The sequence below is a fragment of the Megascapheus bottae genome, chromosome 3 (assembly GCF_031878675.1).
Source record: "Megascapheus bottae isolate mThoBot1 chromosome 3, mThoBot2.hap1, whole genome shotgun sequence".
NCBI lineage: Eukaryota > Metazoa > Chordata > Mammalia > Rodentia > Geomyidae > Megascapheus > Megascapheus bottae.
In genome coordinates, this window is record NC_143511.1 from 6,478,820 (window position 1) to 6,497,997 (window position 19,178).

General features: G+C 41.9%; 1 protein-coding gene across 1 annotated transcript; it reads right to left on the minus strand.

Annotated features, from left to right (window-relative positions):
• Window positions 1-446: 446 nt before the first annotated feature.
• Window positions 447-5,334, minus strand: LOC150064890 (procathepsin L-like). Its single transcript, XM_090329056.1, has 7 exons — window positions 5,145-5,334; window positions 4,484-4,606; window positions 4,241-4,387; window positions 3,835-4,056; window positions 3,222-3,384; window positions 1,914-2,031; window positions 447-768 (listed from the first exon to the last, which is right to left on the minus strand). Exons 1-7 carry the CDS (start codon window positions 5,268-5,270, stop codon window positions 669-671), a joined length of 999 nt encoding a protein of 332 aa, XP_090185182.1. The 5' UTR covers window positions 5,271-5,334; the 3' UTR covers window positions 447-668.
• Window positions 5,335-19,178: the final 13,844 nt, after the last annotated feature.

The window sequence follows — 19,178 nt, forward strand, 5'->3', positions numbered from 1 at the left end:
CTGAGTCTTTGGTTCCACAACTCCAGTGCACTGCCTCCATCTTGGATGGAATGACCATAACCACCCTCCCCGCCTTGAGATCATTTTCTACTAGTGACAGTGTGCATGGTTCTTGTGACTTTTTCTGATCAGGTTGTTCCTTGCTGAAACTGTTTTGCTGTATTCTCTCTTGACAAATTAGACCCAAATCAATGAATGACTTAGACACAGCCCCTGAGAGGCTGATTCAAGAGACCTGCATAACTGCAAGGTCAGAAAACCAGTATAGCATTAGTATATTCATGTCTATATATCAGAGCTAATTGCAATTCTCATCATACACACACACACGCTCACGCACACACACACACACACACACACACACATGCACACAAATATGTCCTTTGACACAGAAAGATTTGTAAAAAAAAAAAGAACTTAAAATTTTATTAATCATCCATGTCAAGTGATTATGAAAGGAATCAATAATATACATGTATTTATCAAAATAATTACAGTAGAAAATGACCTTACAAGTAGAAAATTGTCCTTCTATTTACATCGTAAATAGGATCTTCCATGACTTGGGGTATGATCCTACATAGTAGGGCATGGTTACTTTGAAGACAATCCCCCCAAATGCCCAAACACTGTCCCAGTCAGGTTCTTCCTTATGTCCATCCAATGTCTCACACGGTGGGGTAGAGGGCCGAGGAAGCAATTCCACACTGATTGTTCCGGCCTCGAGCAATCTTTATGTAGCCATTCATGCCCCACCAGTGTCCCCAGCTGAAGAAGAACAAGGGTTATATTCAATAGAGAAAATAAAGTACAATGGCTTTGGTAACATCCACATGCAATAGAAACTGTGCTGGAGACGAGACTCAGCAGAGAGTATCGGGATGGACAGATGTTCTTCAACCATTCTTCATTTCAATCTGCTCATAACTTATGGTCTAAGACCCAAATAATGACATTGCATGGCATTATAAAAGCATGGTCAAAAAGGGCACATCTGGTAAGACATGTTCAGCATGTAGTCATATAATGGTAAAAATGCCGTAGGAATAGCTGAGCCTTAGAAAGCTTGTGGCCGACTCTACTTTTGCAGTCACACATTAATACTTTAAGGGAATAAATATTTGTGGAGCCTGTATTCAAATACTGAGGGAAACCTTAAATCCTCTTTTGAACTACTACTACAAGTAGTTTAGGCAGTTTATTTCTTCCACCCTCCTTTGTATCCTTTATCCCTCCCTCCTTCCTTTATTCCTTTTCTCCCTTCCTTCCCTCCCTCCTTCCTTCCTTCCTTCCTTCCTTCCTTCCTTCCTTCCTTCCTTCCTTCTTCACTCCCGGACTTCCTCCTTCCCTCCTCCCACCCTTCCCTCTTCCTTCCTTCCTTCCTTCCTTCCTTTCTAGCTTTCAGTTTGTTTTCTTCTTCCCTTTTACATTTGTGATGGTTGTAACCTGAACTCAGGACCTGTTTGCAGTTCTTTTTTTTTTAAGAGAAATATTTATTTTGAAAAACAATATTATAATATATGCATGTGTACATCTCTGTTTAGATAGAAGACAAGGAAGAAAGTATAAAGTAATTCACACTACTCATTAACATCTCAGGAGTAGGGGAAACAGACCTTGAGGGAGAAAAAACAGAACAGAGGGAGGTAGGCAAAGCTGGAGAAATAAATGGGGCTGGGAAATGAGAAATATATACTCGTGATTATGTGAGTGTTGTTCTTTTACTCTATGCTGACTCTCTACCACTTGAAACACAGCAACACTTCTCATCTTTTAGTATTTAACTGAAGATAAGAGTCTCAAGGACATTCCTGCCTGGGCCCTTGGAACCTTGATCCTCAGACATTGGTCTTCTGATTAGCTGCGATTCCGGGCTTAAACCTTTCACCCTGGATGTTTGGACAATTCCTTACCTGTTCTTGACCAGCCAGTATTTGTTGTGTTCTGATTCTTCTCCTTCAAATCCATAGCCAACAACCACAGCACAATGAGTCATAAAAGTGCTACTACACTTTGGATCATAATAAATGCCTAAAACAGAGAAGCAAGCCATAAGAGGCTCAAGAAAGCTGACAGTGGGGGCCGGGAGTTTGGCCTAGTGGTTAAAGTGCTTGCCTAGCATGCATGAAGACCTGGGTTCGATTCCTCGGTACCACATACATAGAAAAAAAAGCCGGAAGTGGTGCTGAGGCTCAAGTGGTAGAGCTCTAGCCTTGAGAAAGTCCAAGGACAGTGCTCAGGCCCTGAGCTCAAGCCCAGGACTGGCAAAAAAAAAAAAAGAAAGCTGACAGTGCCCTACTGTGAGGGACAGTAAGGAAAGTGTTTCTAAATTCACCAAAATGGTACAAGCTCCAGAGCAGGCTTCAAAACTATATCATCAAAGCTACAGGCAAGTAGGTTGAAAAGGGACAAACTGACATCTATTTCTTGATAAAATGTATCTCTGATAGTATGGAAGACCATTGCATGAAATCTGTTCATTTTATTTCCAGGAAGTTGTATAAAATTATAATTACTTGGATCCAATTATTTGTTTTTTGCCAGTCCTGGGGCTTAAACTCAGGGTGTGAGTACTGTCCTTTGACATTTTCCTCAAGACTAGCACTCTGACACCTGAGCCAGAGCACAATTTCTGCCTTCTTCTACGTAATCAGTACCAAGGAACCAAATCCTAGTTTTTGTGCATGCTGGGCAAGCACTCTCCCACTAAGCCAAACTTCTGGTGGATCAAAATATTCTCTTCGATCTAAAATACAGACTCATATCTAATTAAGCAGCAAAAAGGTCAATGTGGAAAAAGGTCTCTTCTGTGAGAGTAGAAATTTTGAGTGAAAAATGCCAGGCTTCAGTACAAGTCCCATTACTGGCATAAATGAATGAATAAATGCACAAAAATATGCAAAGATAATATCTTGGACAACTGTTAAAAATTCAATAATTGAATACAGCTGAAAGTAAGCGACATACATATATGTGTATATATATATATATATATATATATATATGGAGTCAACTACTTAGAAAGATCTAGCATAGAGATATGCTTAAAGGAATATCCAATGAAAATTTTAACTAAAAGTTGTATATACAGATTGAAGAACCAGATGCCATTCATACACCAAAACATCCATGTTCATTGACACTTAGCATGCCAAAGACTCAATCAGAGTATGGACACTTGGCAGTGCATCTGCAAGGATTTCCACAAAGAACACACTTACCTCTCTTATAGAGCAGGAAAGAATCAAGGCGTGCATGAAGAGCAACTGCGATGGGCCCCACCGTGGCCACGGCCCTCATGAGGGCCTCCTCACTCGCAGGAACACGAACAATTCCAGAGACATTAGCAACAGAATTCTCAGGCTTGTACCTGCACCTCCCATCCTTTTAGGGCAAAGGGGAAAGAGATTTGATTATAGCCATGGAGCGCCTAAGGAATCCTCAGAAGAGTGCAGCTTCAGCTTCTAAGAGTCAGTGTTGTTACAACTTAAAGGTGAAATGCTGTTACTAGCTGATGTGAACTGAAAATCTAGTCATGTCTCTTGAAAGAATAGTGCCACCTATAGCAGTAGTGCATACAAATGATTCACAATGGACAGATCCCGAGATGCAAAATAGCATTCATACAGTTTGTGCTACCTAGAAATAACCTCACCTGGATATTAACCATATGTGTTCCACACTCCCCAGAATCTGAAAAGGCTAATGACTATAGTGACAGAACAGAGAGTTGATAGAAAAACGTCGTGTCGTGTGAAGTGAAAAATGGGAAGAACAAACCCACTGTCTGCAGTCCATGTTTGGGTGACAACAAGGTTAAAGAGCTGTAATTACCCCGCCTTCATATGGGTAGGATTCCTGTGAGTTCAGGCCTCCTTTGTCCTGAACATATTGCAAAGCCCAGTCATGTCGGCCTCCTTTGCAGCCACCGTTTGGAGGACGAGAACAGTCTACAAGATTTTGCTCACTGAGGGAGACCAGTTTGCCAGTTTTCTTGAACATCTGTCCTTCTAGTGCACCATTTGCACAAAAAGCCCAACAAGCATTACAATTGCCCTGGTAAGAGAAGAAAATCTGTCATCCATAAAGCAAGTAGCGAGACAACCACATCAGCTCCTACATCAGGACATTCTGCAGAAAGGAAAGTGAATGGCAAGTCCCTCCAGAGACTGCCAAAGGAAGACACAACGGTTCCTGGAGTTGCTAAGGTCCATGAAAGGGTGGACTGGGGCACTCATACCTGATACTTCACAGGAGTCACATAGCCTTTCTCCCTCCAGTCCACAGAAGCAGGCAGCGCATCAGATAGGAAGTCTTGATACATCTGGCCCAAGTAGCGGTCATCGGGTTGGAATTCAATGCCCACCTGCCTGAATTCCTGAGGGGTCTTCAAGGAAGAGGAAAGAGCTCGTTGAATAGCAGGGTCGTTTCATAAAAATGGAGCAGGGCAAGCCCCATGGGAATCAATGCACAGGACACTTACCATGTCTGCAAAGGCGTTGGTTTCCAAGGTGAAGTTATGTTTCCCTTGGCAGCTTTCCTCATTGTGCACTTCAATCTTTTTCATGTTCTCCTCCCATGCTGCTCTCCTGTGTGCCTCTTCATCCTAGGAGTAAGCACAGGTGATGGTCACTCTGTCCACTTAAACCCTAGGCCTGATTACTCAATGATCTGCTGACAAAATGGAGAGAGACTCCAGCCAGGATGCTGCACATTTTATTTATTTATTTACTTACTTACTTACTTTCTTACTTACTTATTTATATGTCTTACCAGTCCTGGGGCTTGAGCTCAGGGTCTGGAAACTGGCCTTGAGCAGAGTTTTTCCAAGACTAGCACTCTAGCAGTAGAGCCCCAGCATCACTTATGGCGTTTTCTATACATATCCTACCAAGGAATCCAGCCCAGGGATTCGTGCATGCTTGGGAAGTGCTGCACCTCTACTTCCCCCCATTATACATTTGAAGAAGTTGTTCTCTGTTGTCAGAGAAGAGCAGGCTATCTGCCCACCTTTTGCTCATGTGACTAGCATTATGTTACTGCCTTTGCACGACCTGTCTTGTAGAATCTACCCTTTGGTGATAAATTTTTATCAGCAAGGATCTTGTCTGCGGGGCCCCTGTGAACATGTTCAACATTACCACTGAGTTGTAGCTTTTCTTGTATTTTGTCTTCCACTGTGTCCACTGAGCATCCAAACTGGGATCAAATGTTGGAGCAGCTGAGGCCATTCCTAAGCAGAGAATGGCCAGCAACACAGAAGGATGCATATCGAAAATCCTAGAAGGAGAAATGCAGCCGGAATCTCATGTGACTTAAGCTTTTTAGCCAACTTCTTAGTCTTTTCCAGAAAAGAATTGAAGAATCCTTGATGACTCCAATACTAAAAGTAGTCATTCACATATTTCTCCCAACTTAAGTAAAGTTGGAGGGTGCATTTGATCTAAAACAGCCAAGTGGGTGTGTGGTCAAGCTATGGCATGAAGAGCATCCTGCCCACAGCTCTAGGAGTTTTAGCAAAGTGTCTAAGACTAATAGTGGGTCTCAAGATTATCATTCAGGCAATTGTCTCAGTTGATGGGATATCTGATCCCAGCTAGAGGCAATGAGATCCAAATGGTCAGAGAGAACTGACCTCTCCTTAGCCAGTGCACAGCAGAAGATGAATGACTTGTGCCTTGGCTGAAACCCATCTGGGACATCCTCCCTTCAAGGACTAGGGAGCCAGCACTCCCACTGCCACAGTGCCACACATCAGCTTCCAATGTCACAACCTGGTGTCCCATGCATAGACTTGCCATGGAGTGAAGGGAATTTAAGCCAGAACCCCAGGGATGAGCACCTGGACAGGAGCAGGCAGCTCATGGGCTCCAGGATCAGGTTTGGTCAAGGGTGTGGGGATCTAGGCAGGGAGTGCCCAAGGCCATGCCATCAGCTTCTGCCCTCTGCACATTTCTAGGAGTTAGAGGATGTGACCGGCTAGTGATCCACAAGAGGCTATCGCCTGGTGAAGCTTCAAGAGCAGGTGAACATCCCAGTGCAGGTGGCAGCGATCTGGCCTCCTTATCCACCCGGGACACATCTGGGGTGTGACCCAACTCTTCAACCTGACACCTGGCTGATGGAGTAGCCACCGTGGGTGACCTGCACTGCCCAATGCCCTCCCTGTCACCCTTCTTTGCTCTCCCCCTATGGCAATGTTGGAAGGTTGGAGCAGAAACAGTTGGGTCTGCTGGTGATCTTGTCCCCAGTAGCCCCTCTGTTCCACCCCTGTTCCCATCATGCCTCTGTGTGTTGGGATGCTCACCTGAGACTGGAGCGGCACAGGTGCACTCTGCAGTACAACTCTCCGAAGACCGCTGTCCTGAGAGCACTGATCCTGTTATCTGACTCAGGTTTTAAAGCCTCAGGACCACTAACTGCCTGCGGTCCTTCCCACCTGCTCAACTATGATTGGCCACTCCTGCCACAGGGTTGAGGTCCAGGGCCTTCCGATGATTTCATTCCCTTTAGACACCGTAATTTTAATTATTTGAGTTTTTGAATTCTGCAACATTTTGAGAACATTCCTATTAACAAAATGCACAAATACCTGTTCACTCATTGCCTTTAATGTTTTAGTGTATGTACATTAAACTGGAATTTCCAAGTAAAGAGGTATTTTATGGAAGAGTTTTCCCCTTTAGTTTCCACAGGAAATGGTTCATTTTTATTAATAATAGTAGTATACAGTGGTTTCCAATTCTAATTGCTAATTCATATTTTTTTATTTCTTCCTTCCTTCACTCCTTCAATCCTTCCTTTCCCCCCTCCTTTTGTTCCTCCTCCTTCCTTCTCTCCCTTCCTCCCTTTGTTCAGTTGTTCCTTTCTTGCTTCCTTCTTTTCTTTCTTCCTGCTTCCTTGCTTCCTTTCTTCCTTCCTTCCTTCCCTCCTTCCTTCCTTCCTGTCTTTTGCACTTTCCCTTCTTTCTCTCCCATACCTTCTTCTTTTGTACTCTTTGTTTCACCACTCTCATTATCCCTTTTTCTCCTTCCTTTTAATACTTATCCTGGTGATCCGATTTCTCATTGTGATTCTTGTTTTATTTATATCATGAGAAATACATATGGCATCAAACATATTTCATTATGCTTATTCGATAGTTGTATATATTCCACCCAAGAATATGTAGATAAGTCTTTTTAAGCACATTATTCAATGGAGTTATTTTGTTAGTCATGCTGATAGTTTTGTTTAGAAGCTCTTTATATATTCTAAGTTTTAATTCCTTATGTCTGGTACTGCAAATGTTTTCGGTGGATTCAATTTCCATTCTATTCTAAACCTGTTGAATGCACAAAAGCTTTTCATTATGTTGAGATTTAATTTATGTATTTTATTTTCTGTCTTGGGGCTTGGACTCGGCCTGGACACTTTTCCCTGAGCTCTTCATCTCAAGGCTATTACCCAATCCTGGACCAAGGCATTGTCCTTGAACTCTTCCTCCTAAGGCCATGGCCTTAGACCTAGAGCCACAGCCCCATTCACTCTTTTCTAATGAATAATTTGAGATTAAAAAAATGTACTGTCTTTAGTTAAGGGGTTTGCTTTGAACTTGGATCCTCAGATCTCAGCGTACTGAGTAGTTAAGGTTATAGGCATGAGTCACCACACCCAGCTCAATTTATCTAGTATTTGTATGATTATTTTTAGTACATTTGCAAAAACTTAGAAAAGTCCCTTGTCATAATCATTGACCCTTAGAGTTCTTTTTTGCATTTTTTGTACTCTGTACCTTCATATTTCAATGATTGATTCAGTTGATTAATTTCTGTACCCATGTTACAAGGGAAAAGATGGTTTCCCAGCATTGTTATTGATAATCATGTTTCTCCCGTAAGATTTTAGAAACCCAATAGATGCAGATTCCATTCTAAGATTATTGAAGAACTAGCAGCCCTTCTTTCTACATCCAGGGCCTGAAGCTGCAGTGATTGTGAAACTGAACTGTATGCTAGTGACTGGAATGATAGTATTAAGTGACTGGAAGGAGATTTTTGATTGTTCTGTTGAAATACAGCATTGAATTCAACAGAGTCATTCACAAAGTACCTACATTAGACTTCTGAAGTAGAGGTTTTACAGTTGCCCTTGGGCCTCCTGTGCAGGAGGTTAGTGGGGAAGCCTTGTGACTGTCTTGGCCCCACACACCCAGTGATCTTGTCCAGGCTGAGCAGCTGCTCCTCTGGGTTTCTGGGAAAGCAACCAAACCTATGTTGCAGTGTGTGAACTGGTTTTGTACCAAGTGAGCCTGACTGGAATGCAACCAAGAAGTTCCTAGATACAGGGAATGTAGGAGAGAAGCCAGTGTCTTCCCAGAAACTGTAAGGCATGAGTGTTCCATGCTATCAGTGTCTAGCATACAAGACTGGTGTCAATTTGTTCAAAACCTCTTCAACAATGCACATAGGAAAGTGGGGTTCTAGCCATTTCTTTCACCTCCCTACTCTTCTCTCCCTCATGTCATGGTAAAATCCCTTTGATGGTAGTGAATGGTGGTTGTGACACCTGGCCAAGCCTGTATCTTTAATAAAACAAATTTCTTTCTGAGGATTTTGTTTTGTTCTCGTGCAGGTATTGAAATTTAAATCTCAGTCTCAAATTCTCATTTGGCTTTTTCATTCAAGGCCTATACTCTAATACTTGATCCACACATTTACCTCCAATGTTTGCTGCCTAATTGGAGATAATCTTGAAATTTTTTCTGCCCCAACTGGAATCTAAGAATGATTATCTGATTTCAGTCTCCAGAGTAGATTATACACTCATGAAACAAAAAAAATAAACCTTTTTCTTGCTTGTGTATCAAGCTTTTTCTGGAGGTGTAAATAGTCAGTTCACTGAGTAGGTAAATGAATCCAACATCATGAACTCATGAAACCATACTGAGCATCTGTGTCTCAATCCTGCAATCTTAGCTATGCAGGAAATGTGATCTCAGAATTGGGGTTCAAAGCCAACCTGGGCAGGAAAATCCCTGAGACTCATCCACTTAAATATCAAGCAGCTGGTCATGGAGCTGTGGCACAAGTGGTAGAGTGGTAGTCTTTTAACACAAAAGCTCATAGACAGTGCCAAAGCCCTGAGCTCAAGTCTCAGAACTGGCACAAAAATAATAAAACTATTACTTAATGAACAATGATTGTGTATCAATCCTATAATCCCAGCTAGTGAGGAGGCTGAGATCTGATTATTGCAGAGGAAGCCATCAGCCTGGGAAGCAAAGTCGATGAGACTCCTAGCTCCAGTTAACCACCAATTTGGTCACCAATATTCTAAGTTCTTTATTACACTGGCAGTGGTTGGGGGGTTGGAAATGACTTCTTGAACTTGTGGGTCCAGGAGTTGGGCCTCGTGGTAATAGTGGTTGCCTAGTATGCACAAAGACCAGGTTCGATTCCTGGTTACCATATAAATAGAAAAAGCCGAGAGAGATACTGGGGCTCATGTGGTAGAATGCTAGCCTGGAGAAAGCTCAAGGACAGTGCTCCGACACTGAGTTCAATCCCCAGGACTGGGAAAAAGAATCTTGAATTTGTTTATGCTGTGTCCTTTTTTTTTTTTTTTTTTTTTTTTTTGCCAGTCCTGGGCTTGAGCTCAGGGCCTGAGCACTGTCCTTGGACTTTCTCAAGACTAGTGCTCTACCTCTTGAGCCTCAGTATCACTTACGGCTTTTTTTCTATGTATGTGGTACCGAGGAATCGAACCTGGGTCTTCGTGCATGCTAGGCAAGCACTCTACCACTAGGCCAAACTCCCGGCCCCCCCATTGTTCTTTTAGAGTATTGTGTTGGCTATTCAAGGTCTTTGCCTCTTTCTGCATCTTTCTAATCAAAATCCACAAAATGCCTTGCAAGAACTTTTACTGGGATTGTATTGCATTTCCATATGAAATGGGTTAAATTTCTGTCTTGCTATTAATGAGTTTTCTTATACACAAATGAGGAAGGTCCTTCCATTGATTTAGTTCTTTGACTTTTCTATCAGAGTTTTCTATTTTCATCTTAGAGACATACTTATTTCGTTTGATCAAGACGTATGCATTTAATCTTGAACAAATACATGTGATTGTATGTTAAATTATATTTGGTGATTGTGATATATTAAACTTACTTTCTGTATGCTGCCTCTAGTGAATTGTTTGATTTCTGTGTTTTTTGCTCCTCTTGATTCCTTGGAATCTCCACATGGGCAAATATGTGATTGTGAAGAAAGGCAGATTCCTTTGTTCTTTGTTAGTTTGCATAAGATTTCATTTACATTAGTTTTTGAATCATCTAAGATCTCTCCAATATTGAATACAATAAGGAAAGGGAAAGAGAAGTTGTGTGTGTGTGTGTGTGTGTGTGTGTGTGTGTGTGTGTGTGTGTGTGTGTGTTTTGTCTTTTGCAAAGCAGGTATCTTATCAGGTGTTCCATATTATTTTAGCTACAACAAGATATGTGCACACAAAACAATTGAAGTGGACATTGTCCAAAATAGTGGAACTCATTAACTGATTTATAAAGTTATAATGCTTCTTTAGATTGTCTTTAGAGTAATGTTTTACAAAATTAAAACAGAAAAATAAACCTAAGTGCAATGGGTGAAAGCAAACTGATTTCCATGAACCCTCCTTTCTTACCAGAAAAGCCCACACCTCCTGCCCCAGTTGAAGTTTATAACACCTGCCATTGCTGCCTCCAGCACTAGGGCAGGTGCAGTAATGGTGCCCCCAGGCCTGCTCTTCTCCTTCCTTGTCTAGCAGTATCAGAATCAGGTGATTCATCTACAGCTGCTCCAGGGTGAATGGCAATTTTTTCTTGGAAGACAGTTATTTTCATCTAAGCTGGCTATGAGGGGAAACAAGCTCCTTGTACAAGTCTTGAGGAGTCAAGCTGGAGTTGGACGCTCAGGTTCTAATGCCAAGGATGGCTTCAGGTGGGCAGGGTAAAAAAAAAAAATTTCGACATAAAGAATGATATTGTTTAGTCCCCTCAAAGGGGGAAGCACAGATGTATACACACACACACACACACACACACACACACACACACAAACTTTTGACAGGACCAGGGCCCTAGCCAGAATAAATCCTTATGGCTTGAAAATTTTCCGTGCACAATATTCACACAACACATATGTATATATCCTCATCCTTAATGACCCACAATACTCTATGCATTTATCTTCAAAACTAAACCTATACAAATATGCACACATGCGTACCTGCTAGTCACACACAAGCACAAATATGCATGGCATACACATGCACCTATGATTGTGTACATATTTACTCCTGTGTACACCCATAACCCCAATCTATACTCACAACACTCATTTTCACATATACACAGAGCACATTGTAAAATTAACAGAGGCAAATGTAATAAAGAATGTATGATATTGGTGATATGCTTTATAGGAAGTATTTGTATGCTTGATAATTCCCCCATAGTTTCCCCAGTATATGTTTAATTTTTATTAACAATAGCAGTGTAAATAGTTTTGAATTCTAATTGCCACAATTTTTCATTTTTTTGTTCCTTCCTCCCTTCAGTCCTTTCTACCCCCATCCTTTTTCCCTCCTTCTTCCCCTCCCTCTACTCTCCCTTCCTTCTTTGCTTTCTTCTTCCTCCCTCCCTTGCATCCTTCCTTCCTTCCTGGCTTTCTCACCTTTCCTTCTTTCTCTTTACTCTTTCTTTCTCCACTCTCTTTATAACTCTTTCTCCTTCCTTTCAATACTTAGCCAGTGCAGGTATCTCATTGTGATTCCTGTTTTATTTACATCATCAGAAATATATATGGCATTAAGCATATTTTCATGTGCTTATTTGGTATTCGTATATATTCCACAAAAGAATATGTAGCTAAATCTTCTTAGGCACATTATTCAATGAAGTTATTTTGTTAGTCATGATGATAGTTTTGTTTAGAAGATCTTTATATAGTCTAGGTTTTAATTCCTTATTATGTCTGCTACTTGCAAAAGCTTTCCGTGGATTAAGTTTCCATTCTATTCTAAACCTGTTGAATGCACAAAAGCTTTTCGTTATGTTGACATCTAATTTATCTATTCCATTTTCATCATGGGGCTTGAACTCTGGGCCTGGGCACTTTCCGCAACCTCTTCCTCCCAAGACCATGGCCCAAGGCCTAGAGCCACAGCCCTATTTCCTCTTTTTTTTTTTTTTTTTTTTTGCCAGTCCTGGGCTTGAGCTCAGGGCCTGAGCACTGTCCTTGGAATTTTCTCAAGGCTAGAGCTCTACCACTTGAGCCTCAGCTTTTTTCTATGTATGTGGTACCAAGGAATCGAACCCGGGTCTTCATGCATGCTAGGCAAGCACTTTAACCACTAGGCCAAACTCCCGGCCCCTATTTCCTCTTTTCTAATGAATAATTTGAGATTAAAAAAAACTCACTGTCTTTAGTGTGCAAGCTGGCTTTGAACTTGGATCCTCAAATCTTAGCATACTGAGTAGTTAGGATTCCAGGCCAGAGCCACCTCTCCAGGTTCAATTCATCAGTTCTTTGTATGATTATATTTACTACATTTGTAAAAACTTAGAAAAGTCCCTTGTGATAATCGTTAACCCTTAGGGTTCTTTTTTGCATTTTTTGCATCCGTACCTTCATATTTCAATGATTGATTCAGTTGATTAATTTCTGTACGCATGTTACAAGAGAAAAGATGGTTTCCCAGCATTGTTATTGATAATCATGTTTCTCCCTTAAGATTTTAGAAACCCAATAGATGCAGATTCCATTCTAAGATTATTGAAGAACTAGCAGCCCTTCTTTCTACATCCAGGGCCTGAAGCTGCAGTGATTGTGAAACTGAACTGTATGCTAGTGACTGGAATGATAGTATTAAGTGACTGGAAGGAGATTTTTGATTGTTCTGTTGAAATACAGCATTGAATTCAACAGAGTCATTCACAAAGTACCTACATTAGACTTCTGAAGTAGAGGTTTTACAGTTGCCCTTGGGCCTCCTGTGCAGGAGGTTAGTGGGGAAGCCTTGTGACTGTCTTGGCCCCACACACCCAGTGATCTTATCCAGGCTGAGTAGCTGCTCCTCTGGGTTTCTGGGAAAGCAACCAAACCTATGTTGCAGTGTGTGAACTGGTTTTGTACCAAGTGAGCCTGACTGGAATGCAACCAAGAAGTTCCTAGGTACAGGGAATGTAGGAGAGAAGCCAGTGTCTCCCAGAAACCATAAGGCATGAGTGTTCCATGCTATCAGTGTCTAGCATACAAGACTGGTGTCAATTTGTTCAAAACCTCTTCAACAATGCACATAGGAAAGTGGGGTTCTAGCCATTTCTTTCACCTCCCTACTCTTCTCTCCCTCATGTCATGGTAAAATCCCTTTGATGGTGGTTGATGGTGGTTGTGGCAACTGGCCAAGCCTGTATCATTTTTTTTTTATTAGAGAGTTTATTAACGTTGATTTTTACATCATGTTTTAAATGACAAGTTTAACAAACAAGTATTCAAGGAGGGAATCTCTATTTACAATCACTGGGACTTAGTATTTAGAACTTAATCAAATTACAAGCCTGTATCTTTACTAAAATAAATTTATTTCTGAGGATTTTGTTTTGTTCTCGTGCAGGTATTGAAAATTGTAATCTCAGTCTCAAATTCTCATTGGGCTTTTTCATTCAAGGCCTATACTCTAATACTTGATCCACACTTCTGCCTCCAATGTTTTGGTGCCTAATTGGAGATAATCTTGAAATTTTTTCTGCCCCAACTGGAATCTAAGAATGATTCTCAGATTTCAGTCTCCAGAGTAGATTATACACTCAGAAAACAAATCCTTTTTCTTGCTTGTGTATCAAGCTTTTTTTGGAGGTGTAAATAATCAGTCAGTTCACTGAGTAGGTAAATGAATCCAACATCATGAACTCATGAAACCACACTGAGCATCTCTGTCTCCATCCTGCAATCTTAGCTATGCAGGAAATGTGATCTTAGGATCAGGATTCAACGCCAACCTGGGCAGGAAAATCCCTGAGACTCATCCACTTAAATATCAAACAGCTGGTCAAGCAGTTGTGCCATAAGTGGTAGAGTGGTAGCTTTTTAACACAAAAGCTCTGAGACAGTGCTAAAGCCCAAGCTCTAGTCTCTGAACTTGCACCAAAATAATAATAATAATATTAGGGGTTTTCTTAAGCAGTTTTTAAATCAGGTGTTCCATATTATTTTAGCTACAACAAAATCTGCCTACACAAAACAATTGAAGTGGAACTTGTTCAAGATAATGGAACTCATGAACTGATTTATGGAATTGTAACCCATCTCTAGGTTTTCTTTAGCATGTGCTTGTTAAAAATTAAAATAGAATAATAAACCTAACTAAAGTGGTGAGAAACAGCCTTATTTCCATCAACCCTACTTTCTTACCAGCAAAGGCCAGACGCCTCCACCTGCCATGGACGAAAAGGATAGGAGCTGGAATTGCTGCCCCTGCACTAGGGCAGGTGCAGTAATGGTGACCCCAGGCTCACTCTTCTCTTTCCTCATCTATCAGTCTCACAATCAGGTGATTCAGGGGAGGTGTCCTCAGCTGCTCCAGGGTGAATGGCATTTTTTCTTGGAAGACAGTGATTTTCATGTAAGCTGGCTGTGAGGACATCCAAGCGCCTTGCACAGCTCTTTAGGGGCCAAGCTGGAGTTGGATGCTCTGGTTCTCAGGCCAAAAATGGCTATAGGTGTCAGGGTAGAAGAACATTCCCACCCACAGAATGGTTTTGTTAGTCCCCTCAAAGTGGGAAGCACAGATGTATACACACACACACACACACACACACACACACACACACGCACGCACGCGCACACACACACACACACACACACACACACACACACACACACACACACACACAAACTTTTAACAGGACCAGGGCCATAGCCAGAATAAATACCTATGGCTTAAAATTTTTTCCATGCACACATGTACAATATTCACACAACACATATGTATACATCATCATCCTTAATGACCCACAACCCTCTATGAATTTATCCTCAAAACTAAACCTATATAAATATGCACACATGCGTACCAGCTCAGTCACACACAAGCACAAATATGCATGGCACTGCGTGCACATATGTTTGTATACATATTTACACCTGGTACATGCCTAACACAAATCTATACTCATGACACTCATTTTCACATATGCACATAGCACATTATACAATTAACAGAGGACAGGGCCCTGTCAGGGGTCATATGGGGACATCTGTGGTCACATGACCTAACACTAGTCAGCATTATGAATCATTGTAGGACTCAGCTTTGTCTAAATCATCTCTAAACTTTTCAAAAATTTTGTAACTTCAGGGAAACAAGATGGCCTCCACCAATCACCTCAGAGCCCTGCTCTGTAACCTTGTAGATTCCAGTCAGAGCCTTGAGTGGTAGGTAGAGGCACTCTTCCTTACCCTAGCATCAGCCTAGAAGCCATAGAATTGTGGGCACCCCAGGGTCAAGGCTCTGAGCAGGCATTTGTGGGACTTCTCACCTCCCTGTGCCCATACAGCCTCCTCTCTCCTTTCTGACAAGAATTAGCCTTGTGAGTACAAAGCCAACAGCCAATTGTCATCCAGAAGTGGAATTCTACAGAAAGTGCCTCTTAGGGACATTTCCATTCTGTGCTGAATTTTTTCTACTGGTCTTTTCCTGCCATGAAAATAAGTATTTAGTTGGTTATTCATTACTCTGAGAATACCTGTGATAATCAGTTTACAATGAGGAGAGATTTATTTTGGTTTGCAGTTCTAGAAATGTCTATTTGTGGTCAGATGATTTCTCACTGCCTTTGGCAGAGGGCAAGACAGTGTATTGCAGTGGAAAGAAACTTGCCTAATGTCCAGAAAAGAAAAAGAGAGGGAAGAGAAGGGGTTGTATAATCTCCTTTCAAAGGCAACAGGCACAGCCTAGTCTGAAATCCCCTTGGGAGGTTCTGCCACCTTCCAATAGAACCACACAGAGAACCAAGTCTTTAACCTGTGGTGCTTTCTGGGACATTTCACCCCCCACTACAGCAAGGAAGAAGGTACCAGTTATTTCTTAATTTCTATCAAGGACTTTGCCCTAACCTGATTTCTGGCCAAGGTATTAATCTGGAACCGAAGAATCCATTCCCCGGGTAGTCACACATCAGATGCTTCTGGGGGCTGAAACTGAGGCCTTTGGAGGATTTAGCCTCTCTCAATCCTGACTTCTAGATAATCATAGAATCCAATATCAGCCTTGGTTGGCACTGAGTTCTGACCTGCCATCTCAGAGAACAGCCCCTGAGAGCAAGGCCCTGAAGAGCTGAACTCATAGCCAAGCTCTTGAGCACTGTACAATTGATTCCTTATGGGTTCTCCATCCCTGTAAGTAGCGCTGAACGGCATGCACTCTTAATAGGCCTTAGGGCAATCAATAGCTGAGACCATCCTGTCCTCACAGAGTTTGCTAACAAGTCCTCAAGAATATAATCCTGGTATCTGTGGTCAAACCAAAGTATGGATTCAAGTGAAAACATATTGCGTGCAAACAAATGAAAAAGTCAAGGATCACTCAGTTTCTGCTTTAAACACGATGTTGTGTTAAACTCTTTGTGAAATAGTCTACCAGGCCAGGATTGTAACCAAGTAGTAGAGTGCTTGTGCAGTATGCTTGAAGCACTGGGTTTCATTCCACCATACCACATACACAGGAAAAGCTGAATATGGTGCTGTGGCTCAAGTGGTAGAGTGGTAGCCTTGAGAAAGCCCAAGGACAGTGCCCATGTCCTGAATTCTAGCTTCAGGACTGGCAAAACCAAACAACATAAAAGACAATCTATTGTTTTTTGTGCTTTCTTTTATTAACCTACTATTTGTATTTGCTTTTTAGTTTTGCATATAAATGTATGCCTCTGCTTTGCTGGACTGCCCAGAATGACAATAAGTAGTATTGCAGATTACTCCATGAAGTTTTTTTTATTTCCTCTTCTCTAGTTTTAACTCCTTACTGTTTTGTTACACTGTGATAAAATGAGCTGAGTGCTCTTGGCTCACACCTACAACTGTAGCTACTCAGGAAGCTGAGATCTGAAGCTCCAAGTTTGGAGCTAGCTTGGGCAGAACAGACCTTGAGGCTCTCATCTCCACTTAACCACCACAAACCCAGATGTATAGGTATGGTTAAAGTGAAAGCGAGCCAATTGTAAGCAAATAAAGCTAAGCAAGAGTGCTATACCATCAAATCACCATCCAATAAAAGTGGGCATGCGCAGGAGGGCACACACACACACACACACACACACACACACACACACACACACATGCGTGCACACTCAGTGAATTACAGGCAAGATGAAACACACCGCTTCAATCATGCATACATCTGTGACAATAAAAAACATTATCATTGTTGTGCAGCTATCTGCTTCCTCCATCTCCACAACTAGTTCATCTAAACAAATTTTCCTTCTCTTGATTAGGTCCATCTCCTGCTGAGCTCTGACTCCTGACTTGCCCTCCAGGTTTTTCTTGGCTGGTATGGTAGCAGCTCTTGAAGCAGTTAGAGGCCAGGAAGTCACATTTTAGTGGCTTTTCCAGTTATACCCTCAGGGTCTCTTTGGTCCCGCTGGAATTTGCATGGAGGGAGTCCACTATAGGTTAGGATTTCTGTAAATTCTGCAGGTGAATTTGGAAACCCCTTACACTAAAGACTCTACCAAAATTCCATCCATAATTCTGCTTGCTTTCAGAAATGGAATGCAGGATTTGGAATCAGATAGAACTCACAAAATTGAGTTCTTTGCTCTAGGCCTGGGCTTATCCATCCATCCTGCAATTCTCGGCTAGACAGGAAAGTTCACTTGCATTCTGGTAGCCAGGGGCACAAGAGCTCAGATAGGAGAAAAGGAACATTGTACTGGAGGGTATTTCACAGTGATTCTAAAGGAATGCAATTTCGTAAGTGTCTTTTCTTAATGATACCTAAGAATTTGAATTTCTTGATTCATACTAAGGCCACAAGTCAAATTTCAGTCTGGTTTCTTTCTCCCAGAGAAGGTAGACCTGGCACCCTATACCATATTGTGGTGCTAGGCCAAATAGCTTCAACATGACTACAGTTCTTGGCACTGAAGTCCTGGCACTTGTCCCTGGGAAGCCTCCCTGACATGTCCCTTGATGAGACAGTGCTCCGTGATGAGGTTAATGAACTGTTGCTATCTTGGTTTATGAGCTTTTCTAAGGGTATTGACATATATGTATCTGTACTGTTATGGTCTAATGCAGAGAAGTGTGCTGCCCCAAAGCAATAATAATCTATCAGATGTGTGGTGGGAGATTCCATAGTTTTAACCGTCAGAGTTTTCCACATTGCGCTTGCAGCAACTTGTACTTTATGGTTCAGAAGACGTGCCAGGTGCGACTTCCAACTACTATATCTGCCCGTGTATCAGTTGGGCTAAGCAATGTGTTCATGTTTGCCCATCTGCCTCTCCTGCTTCTGGGCAATAGACCACTCTGTGACGTCACTTGCATAAAGGGTCTATGAAGAGTTTCTGTTTGTTCAGGAGTCAGTTTTTAACCACTCTGAAGTAGTTACAACACTGAAGTCACTGAAAGCCGGTAGTGCACACAGGGAGTTGTTAGGTGCTGAATTAAAAACCCCAAACCAAGCATTTTTCCCCCCTTGGTTTTCCAGTCATTACTATTGCTGTGAATATTCTGAGGCAGCTACACATTTGGGAAGATAAAAGAAATGTGAGAATATAAAATACCATGAAAGACTGAAGAGTTTGAGATGTGGTGAATATGTATGTTGGTGGCCCAGGGAGAGGTAATGCTTCATGAAGCAGAATGTGCCAGAATTTGGCCCGGGGTCCAGATGTGTTCTCAGTAACGCATGTCTTTAGTCCTCTTATCCCCTGGTGTATTGGCTCTTTGACATTTTCACCTTCACCTCAGTGAAGACTTCTCTCTATTTTTCATGGCCAGAAATACTAAGCTGAAGCCTATGGGCCCGGCTGCCGCCCTCAGAACTGCTCCAAACTATGGAGTCTCCTTTGTGTGCACAGGACTCCACCGGCCAGGGCCGTTCCTTCCCGAACCCACCTCATGAGACTGACCTCCTCATTATGCTTTCTTGATTCT